Source organism: Pelmatolapia mariae, linkage group LG15 (assembly GCF_036321145.2).
Source record: "Pelmatolapia mariae isolate MD_Pm_ZW linkage group LG15, Pm_UMD_F_2, whole genome shotgun sequence".
Lineage (NCBI taxonomy): Eukaryota > Metazoa > Chordata > Actinopteri > Cichliformes > Cichlidae > Pelmatolapia > Pelmatolapia mariae.
In genome coordinates this window covers 12397942-12413972 of record NC_086240.1, presented here as the reverse complement: position 1 = coordinate 12413972, position 16031 = coordinate 12397942, and the positions used below count along the sequence as shown (strand labels likewise).

General features: G+C 40.4%; 1 protein-coding gene across 8 annotated transcripts in view; it reads right to left on the bottom strand.

Moving 5' to 3' along the window:
• nhsl1b (NHS-like 1b) overlaps window positions 1-16031 on the bottom strand; it is a 102290-nt gene that overhangs the window by 23716 nt on the left and 62543 nt on the right. For 2 of the 8 annotated variants that reach the window (XM_063496416.1, XM_063496418.1), the window contains exon 1: window positions 651-879. The exons of the other annotated variants lie outside the window; for them this stretch is intronic. In XM_063496416.1, the coding sequence (XP_063352486.1) occupies window positions 651-705 (55 nt within the window). In that variant the 5' untranslated portion in view covers window positions 706-879. Of the gene's footprint in view, window positions 1-650; window positions 880-16031 lie in introns of those variants that run through there. 8 annotated transcript variants of the gene reach the window in all.

The window sequence follows — 16031 nt, the reverse complement described above, 5'->3', positions numbered from 1 at the left end:
CACACAAGTCGCACTTTAAAAAGTACTTCTCATGAGGTTGCTGTGGATTTAACTTCCTGCAGGTGTCACTGGGGTTGCAGCAGATTTTTCAAAGTACAATAATAAGAAACTACAACAGTTTCCAGGTAATACACAATTACTGTTAGTTCCACTGACCCTAAGTATCAACAAAACCTCATGTGATACAAGTCTGACAGACAATCGAGGTGGAAAAAAAATGACAATGCACACCATCATCCACTAACGGCAACTCTCACTGTCACCTTTAAACAAGCTGTTGGGTCATTTGGTGCTACAGTTGTGAAGTCCTGGCCCAGCGGTTACCTGGTAACGGGGTGCAACAGAGGGTTTTGTTTGTGCTTAGCTGAGGCAGCAGGGAAGCAGTTTGACCACAGGACACCATTAGTTCCGATCAAATCAGAAAGATCATTACGGCGGGTGTTTGTACACTTTTGACAGAGAATCCTTAATGAAGCTGTTAAATCTAAATCCGCTTCAATAAATGGAACGCCGTGGGAATTTCAGACACAAATGCATATCCTGTCAAAATGATTAAAACTGTCAAAATCTCTAACCAACCACATGCCGTATTGATAGGGAGATTATTCAAATGCACATTAATGATCAGTATGGAACAAAAAATGTCTTACCCTTCCTTTTGAAGTACTTAATTACAGATTTTAACGAGGTCCCGATAAACACCATTTTTCCAGATCAGCGTATATGTCTCCCTCTTAAAAAAATAATAATAATAAGTGCCTTTGTTGAGGCTTAAAAAACAACTAAAAAAATCCAAGGAATAACAGAGAAGACGGGATGAAGGCGTGCTGGTGCTCTTCCGCTCACATTCTCACGGCTTGGCTGCAAGTGTACGTGAGCGTCTACTACGCTGACAATAAGTCTCTACCCCTATCTGTCTCTCTGAACACACACACACACAAATCGTCCGCCACTCCCCCCCTCAGGCAGTTCAGTCCTCGGAGACAAACACACACACACACACAGCAGGAGGGGTGTAGGACCGGCCCCTCTGTTCCTCTGTGCTTTGGTTACCAAGGAGTTCTGGCTGCCTTTCCCTTTATTTTTCATCATCAGTCATTCTCCCGTGCTCTCTTTATTATCGCTCTACACTTTCATTGTACTTTGCTCAAAATATAGAAGTTTTTATTAGCATGTGCAGTCACTGTGTTGCTTTTTCGGTTTGTGCATCAATACTCTTATCGTTCTTCGCGCAGCTCTTTTTTCACACTTTCCACGGGTGCGCAGCCTCTCAGTGAGGGACTCATCTGCAGAAGAATATTTATGCATCTAATTAAACTTCGCGTTACCCCACAGAACAACCTTGCACATCGTCAGGAGGGGAAAAAAACATGTTGAGCTTTTCACAAGGTACTCTCAGGTGGATGGTGCTTCAAGCAAAGTGCAATGCAAACAGAAAATATAATTACCTACAGTAAATTACACTCATGCACTGACATTTAGCTCATCTGGTCTCATTTTGCATCTCTTTGAAAAACAATAATCCAAAAATGTGATCATCTATTAATAGGTCAATTTTGCCTTTCTTTAAATCAACATTTCCTCCTCTAATCATTCCCAACCTGCTGTGTATGGCAGTGAATCAGTGCTACATGAATACAGACTTCATACAATCCTCCCATTGTCGTATCTGCTCGCAATCTATCATGCACACACTCCAGCACCCAGCCATTCAAACACACACCCATGCACACACCCATAGGGGAAGGACAGCCCCGCCTTTTGCGACCGTATTTAATTTCAGCCCAAATGGCTGAAGAGCAGAGGGAGGGAGGGTGTGTGTAGGGGGCTCCAACAAGAGCTTGAATGGCACTGCAAATGATCCTTGAATTTATGGATAAAAAGGTTTTTCCCTCCTCGCTGTCGCCATCCCTTTTTAATCCAAACCTCTCAGTCCATATTTGTTCATGCTTGTTAACATCCACTGTTGCTGCACTCCTCTACATGCATGAAGCATATATGCGCACAATTTCTTCTGAATTGAAAGCATGCAATAGGTCTCTAAATATCATATTACGAGTTTAACATGTGTTTGACCTGCTCATGAAAATCACCTTCTATAAAGACATTATTATTGACCTACTTTAAAAACTGGAAAAATCCTGGCACAGTAAAGGTGTCAGGACAGGTGACCGTGTCAGCTTAAAAGTTCTTCTCCATGCGTCAAACATACAGCTTGCCACGTGTACAGTATTAGGATAATTTATGCGCGAGACTAAGCAGCATCTCTCATTAAAAAGCCTATTGTTGTCACACACACAAACGCCCACATGCGCGCACACAGTATAACAGATAGGTCACCATCTCTATATCCGCTGAAGGAGGTCTTCAAATGTAGGCCACCTCCAGGATTAGGGATATCAATTCAGCCATACGTCTGTCCACTCCTTCCCACTGAAGCCCCCTGCAACACCCCAGCCCAAACAATATTAATCTTTCATCCGTTCATACTCTAAGCAGCACATAAAGGAAGCACACAGAGTCGGTGGATAAAACGTGAGGCCAAAGTAAAAGTATATTTCAAATCAAAACCTAATTAGCTAACAAAGTAGCTTTGCAATTACAATCCTCACATTATTTAACTGTTGGTATTTTTTGCCTTGACAACCAGCCAAAACCCCAATTTACAAATGTGAGATTATTAACCTACTTATTCCAATTTATGCAAAAACTGATGACAACATCCAACAATTACTTGCACTGAATACAAAATCAAAACCCGTTTTTCATTAGTATTATTCCCGGCGGACAGACAACAATTACTTCCTCTTGTAATACAACCAGATGACTCATGTCAAAAGCTAATGATAGGAAGTAAAAGGATAAATTGGAAAGGGGAAGATGAGAGCTAGATGTTCTAATTAACACACACAGTGATGAATGTGGCAGGTTGAACAGAGAGATTGATGAGGGACTCCTGCTCTTCCTCTTGTCACTGCACTCCTGTTTTCTTTGTCCTGTTTTCACACCCCATTTGGAGCTCCCCGTCAACCTGGCAGAGGCAGCTGCACATTCCCTCTCACAATCATTATACTTTTTTTTATTTTATTCCAGACTTCTGAGCTTAGCCCCATTTCCCTCCAGATCCAATTCAATCATTTGATCAATCCCCAAAAGACAAACACACCTTCACCTTCTTTTTTCAATATAAAAGATCAAATAACCCCAAAATCAAACAGCATCTACGCACACACACGCACCTTCATCTGAGAGTACCCAGCTTTTATTTTTCTAATTGGCCCTATGAAGACAGAGCTAAGCAAACCACCTAAAACCCCTCCACTCTGCTTGATCTGCTGATGTCACATTTCTCTCGCCCCCAGTTTCCCCAATTTTCTTTTCCCTTCTTTCCTCTTTAATTTAGGCAACAGCGCTTTCACAGTTGCTAATATAATCAAGGCTGTATTGATTTTACACCACCCTCTTCCTCCCCTCTTTCATTTCTTGTGCTACTGTGTTCGAGCTGTAGCCTTGAGCACCTTTTGCTTGATAATGAGAAGAACTGTAAGGTGGAAATAAACAGGAAATATGAATTTTAACATACGAAAACAACACATTTAGCACATTTTGCATCCATGTGGGATTGATGAAGTGCACAACCTATCGTTTTGACAGGCAGCAGGATTTACCAGAGACGACCGAAGTGCTCATATCGCCTTAAACAATGAAGTGTAGCACTAAATCCTGCCTCCTTCACTGGATCAGTGCCATCCTAACTAAACTATCCTTATTTCTTTCCAGATTTGTGCCAAAGTTAGACAGGAAGTATTTTAAAATGTTAAATTTTTGCTTATAATTATCTGAAAATGCACAATTTGCAAACCTGCTAGCAGCAGTGGCAAATTTAAATCACTCAAACAAGAAAATATACCAAAACCCTTAAAAGACGAATACTCCTCTTTCACCCCCATCTACTTTTTTGTGAATGAAAATCTATTATTTATAGCATGTAGAGGAACACATTGCTTGCTCTCATCCTCCCCCATTACTTTTATCTTTACACCTCTCTGAATGAAAGCATAAAATCGGGGGTCAAAGGGAATCTGATTACTTTGGTCTTCCCAACACGGAAGAAGACATGAATAATCTCAAACCAACAAAGATTTGGAATGAGCAAGTGGGAAGATCAAAGCCGGGGGGTTGATACCTGTTATCGCTGCACTGGAGATATTTGTGTACAAAATGTGCCGCTTTAGCTGATTTGTCACCCTCATAAATCTTTACTTCACGAGTTTCCTAAACAAGGAATACGCTGAGTTGATGCTTAGCTGTAGATCTGCTTCTACAGCACTCGTAAAAAGGCAGTTAAATGATGTTAAACTTCAAACTTTCTCCTGAATAAACACCAATTCTCAGCTAAAGCATCACACACTGAAAGTGACGGACAGACTAGGCTGTGTAAACAAGTTAATAACTGTTTTTTCTCGCACTAATGATTCTGGCACGGGGTAAAGTTCCCATGCACGCTCACCCACACAAACACAGTTTTTCGTGTGTTTCGCCAGTTTTATGACACTGGCGAAACACACGAAAACTCCCGCGGTCTTTCTCTCCTTCATGCTTTCCCTGTACAGTCCTTTCCCCCAGCCATCCCTCTTCTGGTCTTCCCATCTGACCAACTCCTCTGACAGAAGGTTTTCCATCTCTCTCTTTAACATTTAAACTCTCTTCAGCCCACAACTGTTGTCAAAATAAGTAAAACGACTGAAGATCACCATGCAAATGTTCAAATCACTGCCACTCAGCCTGGCCCATCAGGAGAAAGTCAGTGCCTGCAAGGCTTTTCTTTCTGGAGGTTTTCAATTGGCCCATTAGCAGTGTTTGTTCAGGATGGCTGGGTTATAAACCCACTTAAGAGGCATCCTGCAAATATTTGGGACAAATGTACTTGAAAGTATTGGAGTAGCTCAAAAAATGTTAGTGCATTTGTTAAGTGGGGATTTAGACAGGTGCAATTAAATCATGCAAATAGGAGAGCGTGCAGTTTAAATTTAAAGTTCATTGAGCGCATCTGGGATGACATTTTACTCTAAATCAAGGTTCTTGCAACATAAATTGTGTGGGGGTTTTTCTTCGTTGTGAGCACAAGTTAGCAGTGTGTGTCTGTGCGAGTGTTTGATTATTCTCCTGAATGAAAAGCAGAGGGGGCCTCCTTCTATAGGCTTCTCCTTCTTTGTGATTCATGACACCCTGCAAAACAACGCCCTGAACTCGCACACATCGTCCCAAAACACATGCAAAACCTTGCCCTTTGTGTCTAAGGGCGTTTTCTGTTTCACGTGTGCGTATGCCAGCGTTGATGTGGTGACACACGCATGTTTCTGTTTTATGTTCAAACATCATGAAGCTGTTCTCACACAGAGTCGTGTGGGAACGTGCATCAATCAGAAATATGCCTTTGTAATACTGATGGAGATGGCATAAAAGGCATGTAGACTTTGAGAAGAAAGAGAATGAGGTGGAAAGCAAAGTTGAATCTGCAAAAAGCTGAAGCATGCTTTGATGTGGCAGAAGTGGAGCCATTTGATGGGAAGCGACGCAAGGGGAGAGAGAAAAGGAAGCGGTTAGAGGGGAAAAAAGAACAAAAAAAATAAGAGCCGAGGGAAAAGCTACAGGTGGAATCCAGGAGAACAGATGAAGACCGATAAGGAAAAGAAAGACAGACAAACATACACCAGAGCCCAGCAGTTTTTGGCAGTCACGTCTAATTTTCTCTCCCTTGGCGTCTGACCCGGTGCTCCCTACCGACCCCCCCACTTTGAAATTCAAGCCAGGATAAAAGAGAAAGACAGAGAAAACAGATAGAGGATACACAAATATACCTCTGTTTGAGCTTGTGGACAGGCAAAGTGCATTTGAATCTAGTCTCTGAAACCTTTGACATAGCAGCAAAATGAGAAATCCAAAATGAAGAAAGTGTGCAGCCATTAAAAAAACATCTTATACATTCCTTTAACAGGGAAACTTTTACACAAGCTTGGACACAAAAAAGCAGCTCACTCTTAAAGGGAGTTAAAACATTGTTATATTACACGAAGGCTGATTTGTACCCCTAAGCCTTTGGGATCTTTTGAGAAGGTGGCAGTTTTGTTGTTGATTTGAGACTTTTATGCCCACCGTCAGAGCGAATTTGTAGCTAACCGTGTGTTTCCTCCCTGGCAACAGAGTTTTAAATCTAATGAAATCCCCACCCCCCATCTTAAGTTAGCAGGACAATAAACTGAAGCTAAAACAGGCCCGTGACATGGTGGAAATCTTGCATGTTGATGTTTTTCCTGGTGCTTAGTTATATATATATATATATATATATATATATATATATATATATATATATATATATATATATATATATATATATATATATATATATATATATATATATATATATATATATATATTTATTTATTTGGGTTATTTAAAGTCTTACTTGTTAGATTAATACATTATGAAGCCACAACATGGAAAACCGCAAATAAAAAAAGCTTTTAAAAAATAGATTTAACTCATCGCACCACTGTGAAGGCCTAAGCTTTGGACTCGGTGTTTAGAGCTCGGCAGCTGAGAAGTGGAAAGGAGTGATAATTGTAGAAATACCCAAATGAAGATTTTTTTTTTTTTTTTTTTTGGCTGACCAAACAAATAAAAAACGGATTGTCTCCAACACCTGTTGTATGAACAGGACCAGGCTTTAACTACAGCCATGAAAAGGATAGACTCCTTTAACCAGGTAAAAGTCACCCAGATCCAGAAGATGACTATTGAACCTCTAAAAAAGCACCTTTAGGTGACTATTGTTGTGATTTGGCGCTACATATATAAAATTAAATTAAATTGAACTGAATGAATTGCAGACATGTAGAACTGTCAGCATGTCCACAAAGCTGTGACTATATTTCTCAAAACTATCTAGCTTTGCATGTGATACGCTGTGATTGTTCGTGCTTTGGAGCTGGAATAAAACTTGGTAGGCAACCAGTGCTAACCTTGACTTAAAGGACCAGTGCTTAGGATTTAGAGGGGTCTATGAGCAGAAATTGAATATAGAATTGGACAGTTTATGTTAACACAAGGATCAGTTCTTTTCTGTGGAGCAAACCATGGTGGACGGAAGATATTCAATAGGTTGATGCCACGAAATTATACATACTGTTCCTTCAAGAATTCAACTTAATGTGTGTTACTTCTCAGAATCGTGACCATGCGTGTGTATTACATGCCTGACATGCTATTGAAGAATAATTTCCCAGTGGAATCCCTTTCTAGTCACTGGTAGTGTAACATAAAGACAGCCCACCGATTACATTAGGACCCATTACCATCCAGCCATGCTGTCGCCACTCATATTGACTCCCGGCCCTTTTCACTGCCCTCTGAGGATCTGCCATATCAATAACCACAAAACCTAGGTGTGTCTTTGAGGAGCGTGGGTAAAGTTTTTGTCTGTTTGAGGCATTAGATGTCTGTCTAACTGCTTTTATTATAATGGTTTAAAGTATGCTGGATGGGTTTGTGTACCCACAGCAGGTCCACACCACTGAATTGAGACAGCTAACATTCTGGACATCACTCTTACTGCACTGAATCACTATATAACCTTCAACTGTTTGGTTTTTTTCTGTTTTTAATCAAGCATCTGCTCTTACAGATACAAGCCGTAAGACAATACATGTGCATGTGCCTGAATGCTATATGCACTCAAGCATGTAAGCATACACACATGCTTGCATGTAAAGATGCCTGCACAAAAAGAAGAGAATATGCTGGCTGCTGCACTGGTTTCCTGACCTACATTTCAACACCAGAGCTGTCTGCTCGTCTCTCTTAATGGTCTGTGTGTGTGTCAGTGTGTGTTGTTCCACCTTCATAGCAGCACACAATCATTAATCCAATTTCATAATTAACTTCACGCAGAAAACGCCATAAATCTGGCATTAAATACAGATATAGTGCACTGTGGGGAGCAGCAGCTGTAGGGGTCCACTGTGTCCTATATATCTATATAAACCTGTGTGTGTATGTGGGAGTGTGTGCGGCTGTCTTTACAATAGCAGACTTTCTACTTCATGACTCACTCAATAAAAAGTCTGGAGTGAATGATGGCCAGGCTGGGATAACTGCTAACGATCAATAGGTCACAGCTGGAATATGACATCATTTGCATTAACAGTATGATTCATTAGCATCAATATTTCACTGGTTTAAGATATTTAGCCAACACTCTTAAAATATATTCAGTCAAAGACAACACAATAGCAAAAATACGGCTCAGAGCTTTGGTCACACATCTTTTTTTTTTTTTGGCTGTTATCATGACCTCCACACTCAGCTCATGCTGCTGAGGCGAGGGTCTTGTCTGATTTAGGCACAGAGGCACAGAGAGAGACTGAGCTAATTTAGGTTAAGTGCCTCCAGTAGCTCAAGGGCACAAAACAACAAGCCACCTGGGGCTAGCTTGTTTTGCAGGGAGGAAAAAAACAAAAATCAAGAGTGTGCATATGTTATATCAGCAAAAACACAGGGAGACCAGTGGGAAGTGGGCTAAAGCCATATCAGCCACAATGTTTGCATGTGTTCATCTGCAGCACCTCCACAACTGGAGCAGTAATTGACGCTGTGGTGTTTGACCCATTTCCCACATTGCACCTCACTTCTCATCAACAGTAAGACTAGGTCAGTCGGGGTGAGTAGTGGGAGTGGGGGGGTGCGACACAAAAGCATCCAATCAACTATTAGAGACACAGCCAATTGACTAACAAATTAAGGAAGTGAGCAAGACAATCAACCTCGAGGATGTAGCACAAGTGGGGGGTTAGTTATAAAGTCGGATGCAAGTTCTGGTGGCCGACATTGATTACTGTTATTAACCGATACATTTAAAACGCATGACTGCTTTTGGCTCTGCTCATCCGGCCTATAACATCGATCCAATTAACATCTGCCTTTGCAGGATTGTCCCAGGATGTTTTACAGACTCCAGATTGCTTTTAGTCGAGTAAAATCTGTCTACAGACTAAAGTTAGTTCCCTCAGAGAGAAAGTCAAATCAAGTGCATTTAAATTCTGGAGAACACATGAGATGATTTCAAATTTAGAAATAAAATTCTGTTTCCTACATGAGTGGAATTATAATGGCATGGATAGGCAGAATAAGGATGGATTGAATGGATGGCAGCGGTGTGGCAGATAGATATAGTATAGTATTGTGATATTTTGTGTGGTGATACTGCATCATTCCAGGGACACCAAATATCTATGTTTTAAATAAATAAAGAGAGAGCTCATCGCATGCACCTTCATCCTGAGGTAACTTTAACTTTTGCAAGTGGTTTCTGAAAAACCACTTGCAAATCTGGACACACTTAGCTTGACAAAGCTACCACCTGATTCAGAGCAAGCTAATGGCTCAGTCACACAAGTAAAAATAGTACAAGAACATTTAGGCTGATTGCAGTCACTCTTCAAACAAACAGTTCCTGTCTAATTCATAAATGCAGTGAGATTACCGACATGTTGCCATCAGTCTGAATGAGTCTTGAATGAACAGGCTGCATGCTGGTTGTAATCTGGTTACATATATACATATATACTATGAATTTCTGTCTATGTAGACAGCAACATATGTGATTTTCAATAACTTACCACAGTTAATTGCTGTGCTATCAGAAAAAAATTGCACGTTATTGCCAGCATGACGCCATTCAGTTCCAAACTGATCACAGACTGACTCCGTCTCATGGTAACATTTTGAAAGGTTTTAGTGATAGCATTGACATGTTTGAAAATCTAATTTTGCAACAAAATTTAAAAATAAAGTGACAGAATTTTATCTTATTTGACAAAACAGATATTGGGGACATGTTAGGGACATAATTGACTTTACTTGTAACTGTTTCTCTTCTTCATCTCTCTATCAGCATTAATTCCTCTGCCAGCATTTAAGTCAGGTTACACCACGCACAATACCAGGACCCTGAAGCTGAAGCAGCTGACTAGATCCCAGCCAACATTAATTGCATTTTTCGCACCTCTGTCCCACCTACTTGACAAGTCCAAATGTCTTCTGTAAAACTCAGTATTGTGGTATGACATCAGCAACAGTCTGCAAGCTAATCATTAAAAGCACACTACAAACACAAAATGTTCTTAGCTGACTAGATGGTCTGAAGTCACACAATGCTTAGGTCAAAACCATAATTTTTGTGTTGTACATATGCATGTAATTTTTGCCACACAGTGGTGTAAGACTGCACTAACCCAGGGAGGGTTATACGTGCATTAGGATAAGCTCAGAGTTCACTGACTGACGTGTGTCAGTATTTGTAAAACACTTGTACACACCAAGAAGCTGCGATTGGTGGTTTCATGTGACTTATCGATCATATATGGGCATGAATTATGCAGGAGTTTATATGTGAGCGCACATGCGTGCATTAAGCCTGTGTTTCTCCACTGATAATCCTATGCTGAGACCTAGTCTGGGAAAAAGCACAACCCCAAATCCATTTAACCCCTCCTTTTCTCCATCTCTCCCCGTCCCTCCCCCTTCTGTCCCATCTGAGCAATAATGGAAAGAGGGATGGGGCCTTTAATAGAAAGAGTAGACCTCTCTTGCAGGGAGTGCACCCTCCTAATGGCCCACAAGGGAAACTAGTGTAGCTCCCTGATCAAATAATCCCAAAATTTAAAACCGCTATTATTCCAAATTAGATTCCTTGTGACACCTCATGTGTCTCTTTTTGTTGTAGATAAACACATGCACAGTGGCTAATAGGCAGATAATTGAATCCAAAGTCTTTCAGGCAATTGCAATAAAACCTTCAAATATTTTAATTTAGTCTCATAAATTAACAATTATATTGGGTATAAGTGACGCTGTGCAGATGAGCGACTAGGAAAACGAGGAAATAGTTGTAAATGCTGCCTGTTTTATCTTTAGTGCAGCTGTGTTATCACGCCACCTTGTGGTGAATGAAAGCAGCAACTGCACGCTTCTCTGGAAAAGTAACCACAATAGAGGAATTTAACTTCTGCTACAAACAAACAACATTAACGCCAAAAGCTCCCCTGTATTTTCACAAACAAGGAAAATAGCTGTAGCTTCCCGTTCCCTACATTCTTCTCTCTTTTTTGTCTCAACTCTAATCCTTCTATGCATGAGGCATGGAGAAAAAAAACCCTGAAAAGGAGACGTTGCCATGGTGAGGACAACTCATTAACAAGACATATTTAAAGAGGCTCTTAAAAATCACTTTCTCTCTTCCCTCTCCTTTTATAATCAGTCTCTTTGGGGGGACATGAGCTTTTCAGAGGCTCGGCTTTGCTCTCAGAGGCTTAATTGAACCTCCAGCTGACTGGGACACAAATAAGGTCTGGTGCTGTGGAGAAGGTAGGAAGAGGGAAGATTGGAGTTGGGGGTGAACAGCGGGGAAGCGAGGGGTCCGTGAGGCTGGTTAGACTATTGTCACCAGATTTCTCTTTTGTTTTGCTCACTGGTATCTTTACATGAGGTTGAATTTTTCATTTAAATTGGTTTTTAAATGCAACAGCAAGCGGCAGGAAAATCTTACAGGTAACAACTAAAAATCTACGTCTCGCTTTGTGGTAGCAATATTGAAGTAACTAGTAACCAAATATGCCCTTTTTTGTGGTTTACACAAACTGCATTTTAAAAACAAAGTAGTCAGGAATGTAACTGCATGTACAGAAGGGGGAGCAGACTGGTCAGTAGGGCAAATGGGGCCAGAAACCTCAGAGAGCCAGACTCGAATCAGCATGAGGTGGAAAAAAGCTCCTGCTAATAGCAGCTCTCATTAAAGAAATGAGCTGTGACCGAGGTCTGTACGGCCAAGCAGTGCTTAAACGCACTTATCCTGCACTACGGCTCAATTAGATTTTTCAATTACTAACAACAAGACCGCTATAGAACTGCACGAGCAGAAAGACGAGGGCAAAAGCTGTTGCCGAAGCAAACGGCCCAGATTAAAGTCTTGAAATCGCATTTGTTTCTAAGACCTGCGGGCATTTTTAGAATGTTAAGAAAAACTTCTGCGTTCACTATCAAATTGAGTTTTAGCCGTTTTGTAAATAGATTCTTATTTGTTTGCCAGTGAGCATGTGTTTTGTTTTACCGCACGCACAAGCCTGACTGAAATGAACTTAAACTTATCACCATGAATAATCAAAGGCCTGCAAATGTTTACATAGACTGCCTCACTAGATTTATTAAAACCTGGAGAGAAACATACACGGAAACAAATCATTCGTCTGTAAGGAGGATCGATATGGAGAGTGTGTCAGTGTACAATTAAACTCTGCAGAAGCAAAAAGGAGGAAAGAAGAAGAAGAGAGAGACAGAAAGACAAAGCAAAGTGCTAAAGATCTGCATGTATCATCTCAACAAGGGCAGGTGCAGAAGATGACACAACCACCAGGAGGCTCCATACGTCAACAGGGAAACAAGACACTTCTTGCTGTCTTGTCTTCTTCATTGAACCCACTACAGTAAGTGTAGGTTCACAGAATAACGGAAGGAATATAAGCAAGAAGAAAGTCCTAAAAGTAAATTAAATTCCCTGTAAATGATAGTAAGATTTAATATTTTCTATTAAAGCTAACCAAGCCCTCTGCTGTGTCACAGCTCCCACAGTTTCTCTGCTTTGACACATTTAGTCAATGAAAGGATAAATGTCTCCACAGACCCCAGTGATTATCCAGCCAATATGTCCTGATGTAATAATCAAGCCATTAAGTAAAACTCAGTTGTTACACATATGGGGCTCTGAGGCCCACTTACACCTGATCCCTCCTTCTCCATGACTCAGTCCTCTCCTCTCTTTCTCTCTCTCTCTCTCTTCTCCTGCATCGCTTTCAAGTCCTGCTGCACTATTAATCTCAGCCCTAACTGTGTGTGTGGAAGATCACAAAAGGCATGCTAGTTTACTACTGATCTCTAGTTTTGGTGATTTGCATGTGTGAGCTTTATTTGACAAATTATGATGTTCTGTATCATAAAACCAACTCTCCTACACTTTGTTTTCGTCAAAAAAACAAACAAAAATAAAATGCAAACACATCCATTTTAAGTCCTTCATTTAAATTTTATGTTTATTTAAGTAGAGATGCACAAACTGTAATTTTTCTTTTCCCACTTTTCCTTCTAAGAGCTTAAACTGACAGCAAATCAGAATTTCTTCAAAGCAAAATATTGTTTTCATAATAAAAAAAAATATTGAACTGCAATAAGTAAGCAGATTTTCTCTCACTTAAATGACTGAAAATGAGTTGCTATACACTCACCTTTACCTGACAGATTTTATAGTAAGCTTTCTCTTTTTCACTTGTCTTGTTCCCTCTAATTGCTGATTCTTTGCTAATACCGAGGCTGCTGGTTGGTGGTTGACTCAAAGCCCTTTGTTTGCCTCTTTAAAATGCCCATGTTCAGCTGCTAATGGCTGAGATTGTCTGATTAGTTTGGTTGCTATGAAAATTTTTGTGGTGGTCCTCCTAACAACAGGTTACTGTGTCTATGAATACGTACGTCACATATGCATGAAACGGACCGACGTGTAATCGGACACACGTGAGGCTAAGAGGCCAGTCACCGGTTTAGACTGAGCGCGCTGGAAATCATCTGATTCTGGCCCCCGGCTGGTCAATGGTGCATCTTTATATTTAAGTGTTTTTTAATGTATATGTCAACAAATACATTAATAAATATGGAACATAATAATAATTAATGGAACATAATAAAGTAAAACACAGCTGTAATAATAATAAATGTCTTCTTGTGAGAGTTACAAGGCTGCTGTAAACTATATTGTGCTCCGAGCCATTTTCTCTGTTTCCTCAGAGGTTGTGTGGTGAATAAAAGAAAGATTTTGGAGGGTAATTTGAGCAGACACAACCACCATGCTTGAGCAAATAAAGAACAGTACAAATCCAAATACACTTAATTGAGACAGTAACATCTGGAGACCACCGCCAGTGTCAAATAAGCGTCAAATACAAAAGGATGAGTAAAAAGAACTGGACAGGCAGGAGTCTCTGGATAAAGACGCAGACAAACCTCCACACAACTGAATTACCTCTCAATATATGTCAGTGATTACTTCATTAGCCCTCGGTCACATATAATGGAAGAGCACCTGTTTAACCAGTCATTGGAAAACCATTACCTATTAGGCCTTTAACAAGCTGAGAGGTCTCCATCTGTTAGATACACTGCATTAACTTAAACCTACTTCATGCCATACTCACATAAACATATACAGGGATATGAACAGGAAATATATGTGCTGGGATGCTCTAGCATTTATTTTCTAAGTGGGTAAATGGAAAAGAAAACATGCAGACACACAACCCTGTGCACAGACAGTAAACAGCATTAAAGACTTCATTAATGAAAGAGAGGAAAGTGGAGGTGAAGAAGATTGAGAAAAACAGAGCCTTAACCCATTTTTACAGTTGAATGACCCAAAGCAACCCCTGACCCCCAATTCCCAGAAGTCTGTGTGTGTGTGTGTTTATGTGTGTGTGTGTGTGTGTGTGTGTGTGTGTGTGTGTGTGCGAGATTGAGTGAGTGAGTGAGAGAAAAATCCCCCTCTTTTCTTTATCTCATTAGGCTGTGTGTGTCATGCTCCCTACTCCATTGTTCTGCTACCTCCTAACTGCTAGTGTGTGTGTGTGTGTGTGTGTGTGTGTGTGTGTGTGTCTCTGTGCTCAGGTTTTGAAATGGCCACAAAAAAAAAAAAAAATACCACTTGTGTTTTGTCACAAAACACAAAGAAATCCCAGAATCAAACAAGACCACATTGGGGCGTTAGTGTAGTGTAATTCCTACTCAAGAGTACACGACATCCAGAAGGTGCTTTTAAACCATCTTCTTTTAATAAGATTTATTATAAATCCCAATTATTTTGTTATTCAAGTATATTTAGTTCATTTCATTACCTACAGGCCTGGAAAAAACTAGCAGTAGGGTTAATAATAAGTAGTGAACTAAAGGTATAAATAAAAAGTTTTAAGTGAGGTGCTAGAAGTATCTAACACTACAGGTTAACATCTGGAACAGCAAAATAATGGTATTAAACAGGTGATAGCGACACATAATTAGTGGACAGGTGAAATCTGATGAGCTTTCCTGTACCCTTAATGATAAGTGTTTGACAGCTCAGTGTATATCAATAAAGATGTGGTTTGACAACCATGTGAGCAGTTTACTGTTTTTTCCACGGGTAGCTGTATAGGCAGAGACCACCACCATCAGGCAGTTTGTTCTACAAGCTGGCCTGAAACATGACAGAAGCTGCTTATTTTAGGGAAAAAAGCTTAAAGGGTTACTCTTAGCAGGCTTTCAAGGGGTCAAGAGTTAAAGAGAGATTAATGGTTGAAGCAGGAAGATAATAGTAATGAGCATTTAAAACACTTAAACATTTAGATTTTTAGAAATTGCGAGCTAAGAGTCGTCTTCACACCCAGGGGTTTTTGAGATTCAATTAAAGTTTAGGAACTACTTAGGTGCATTTTGAGTAGTTTTAGAAAAATGGAGGAGAATAATGACGAGAAGAGAAACACTCTTTTGCTTTTGTCTTTTGGTTCACTGAGCACTGGGAGCAGTGAAGGTGGGGGGTGGGCTGTTATTCATCTCAACTCATTGATGTTTTGATTCAGATGTGTCTCCAAACTCACGGGTTTCATATTCATCTAAAAGATGGGAAATGCGTGTGAATGTACCACATAAAGGAAGACAAGGATAAAGAGCTGAGGCTGAACCCAACCCTCCAGCTCCTACTGCCAAAAAGATATTTAACCTAACTGATTCTCAGCAGAGCTTCCCCTATAAACGTAGTCAATCCATTTCATTTGGCCTCATTCAGTTACTCTACAAGCATGGTTTCCCTCAGGTGCTCTTCCCTCAGGAGCCATTGGCAGTGACTGGTCGATAGTTGAATCTGACTTCCCACCAAGGGATTATGGGGCATCCGGTTGAACACC